Source organism: Hylobates moloch, unplaced genomic scaffold (assembly GCF_009828535.3).
Source record: "Hylobates moloch isolate HMO894 unplaced genomic scaffold, HMol_V3 SCAFFOLD_4910, whole genome shotgun sequence".
NCBI classification, from domain to species: domain Eukaryota; kingdom Metazoa; phylum Chordata; class Mammalia; order Primates; family Hylobatidae; genus Hylobates; species Hylobates moloch.
Window position 1 is genome coordinate 2,908 of NW_026657185.1, and position 2,192 is coordinate 5,099.

Consider the following 2,192-nt stretch of genomic DNA (forward strand, 5'->3'; position numbering starts at 1 on the left):
GCAGGGCCAGGGCAGGGCAAGGCCAGGGTAGGGCAGGGCCAGTGTAGGGTGAGGGTAGGGCCAGGGCAAGTTCAGGGCCAGGACAGGACTAAGATAGCACAGGGCCAAGGCAGGGCCAGGGCAGGGCCTGGGGATTGTCAGGTACAGGGCCAGGGTTAAGGCTGGGCCAGGGACAGGGCCAGAGCAAGGGCAGGGCCACGGAGAAGGCAGAACCAGAGAGGATCCAGAGTAAGGTCAGGGCCAAGGCAGAACCAGGACCAGGACAAGGCAAAGCCAAGGCCAGGGCAGGGCAAGGCCAGGGCAGGGCAAGACCAGGGAAGGGCAAGGCCAGGGTAGAAAAGACCAGGGTAAGGCCAGGCCAGGGTAGGAGAAGGCCATGGTAGGGCCAAGGCCAAGGCAGGGCAGGGCTAGGGTAGCACAAGGCATGGCCAAAAACAGGGCAGGGTCATGGCAGTGGCAGGACTAGCAACAGGGCCAGGGCAAGCGCTGGACCAGGGCATGGTGGGGACAATACAGGGCCAGGACAGAGGATGGCAAGGCAGGTCCAGGGCCATTTCATGGACTCGGTAGGCCTGGGGTCAGGCCAGGGCAGGGGAAGGGCAAGGCCAGGGAGAAGGCAGGGCTGGGGCCAAGGTAGTGCCAGGGTAGGGTAGGAACAGTGAAGGGCCAATGCAGGGTAAAGGCAAGGCCAGGGCATGGAAGAGCAGGGAACGACCAAGGAAGGGCCAGGAGAGGGCCATAGCAAAGTCAGGGCCAGAAAAAGTGTACGGCTGGGGCCAGGGATATGGTAAGACCAGGGCTGGGCCCAGGCTGGGACACACAGGGCAGAGCAGGGAATGACCAAGGAAGGCCCAGGAGAGGGCCAGGGCAAGGTCAGGGCCAGAAAAAGGGTACGGCTGGGGCCAGGAATATGGTAAGACCAGGGCTGGGCCCAGGCTGGGACACGCAGGGCAGAGCATGGCCTGTGCAATGCAGGGCCAGAGCCAGGCCATAGAGAGAGTAGGGCAAATGCCAAGGCAAGGCTAGGGTAGTGCCAGGGCTTAGGCAAGGTCAGGGAATGTCCAGGGCTGAGTCAAGGCTACAACCAATACAGGACAAAGGCCGGGGCAGATCTAGGGCACAAGCAGGGCAGGCTAAGGCACGGCAATGGCAAGACCAGGCCATGGCAGGGCCAGCCCAGGATAGAACAGGGCACAGGCAGGGCAGGGCCAGGGCCACGGCTGGGGCAGGCAAGGACCAGGACCAGGGTGCAGGCCAGGGCAAGTGTATGGCCAGGGCAGAGGTAGGGCCAGAGCCAGGGTCTGGGCAGGGCCAAGGCAGGTCCATTGCAGGGCCAGGGTTCAGACCAGGGCCAGAGCAGGGCTCGGACAGGGCCAGGGCCAGGGCCAGGACCAGGAAAGGGCAATGTCAGGACAAGGGCCATGGCAAGATCAGCAATGGGGCTAGGGCCAGGACAGGGACAGAGACAAGGTCAGGGCTAGGGCCACAATAGCATGCCAGGGTAGAGCCAGGCCAAATTAGGGCCAGGACAGGGTCAGGATCAGGGCTGGGCCAGGGTATGGCCTTAAGTAGCGAAGGGCCAGGGCCAGGGTCCATGCCAGTGCCAGCACCTGTCCCGGGCAGAGGCAGGGCCATGGCCAGGTCTAGGACAAGGCTGGGGCAGGGCCAAGGTCTGGGTCAGGGTCAGCAGAAGACCAGGACAGAGCCAGGGGAGGGACAGGGCCATGGCAGGATCAGGGTCAGGAACAGGGGTCAATGCTGGGCCAAGGACACAGATAGGACCAGGTCTGTGCTAGGGCCAGTGTGAGGGCCAAGGCGGGGTCAGGGCAGGGCCAAAGGGAGGGCAGGGCCAGGACAGGGTGGAGCAGGTCTGGGGGTAGCACAGGGTTAAGTCAGGGCATGACCAACCAGGGCAGGTCTATGGCTGGGGCCGGGGCAGGGCCAAGGCAGTGGCAGCTCCAGGGCAGGGCCAGGGTTAGGGCCACGGACATGTCCAAGGCCAGTGCCAGGGCAAGGGCAAGGGCAGGGGCAGGGCCAGGGTCATTTAAGAACCAGGGACAAGGCCAGGCCCAGAGCAGGGCCAGGACAGGTACCTGGCAGGGCTACAGTCTGGGACAGGGCCATGGCAGGGCCAGGGTCAGGGCCACAACCAGGTCTGTGCTATGGCCAGGTCCAACACAGTGCCCAGGTGA

At 64.4% G+C, this 2,192-nt stretch overlaps 1 protein-coding gene across 1 annotated transcript; it reads right to left on the reverse strand.

Moving 5' to 3' along the window:
- Positions 1-88: 88 nt before the first annotated feature.
- LOC116465392 (uncharacterized) lies at positions 89-1,991 on the reverse strand. Its single transcript, XM_058435287.1, is given in 2 exon segments — positions 89-1,067; positions 1,909-1,991. Coding segments are annotated over 2 exon segments (1,062 nt in total).
- Positions 1,992-2,192: the final 201 nt, after the last annotated feature.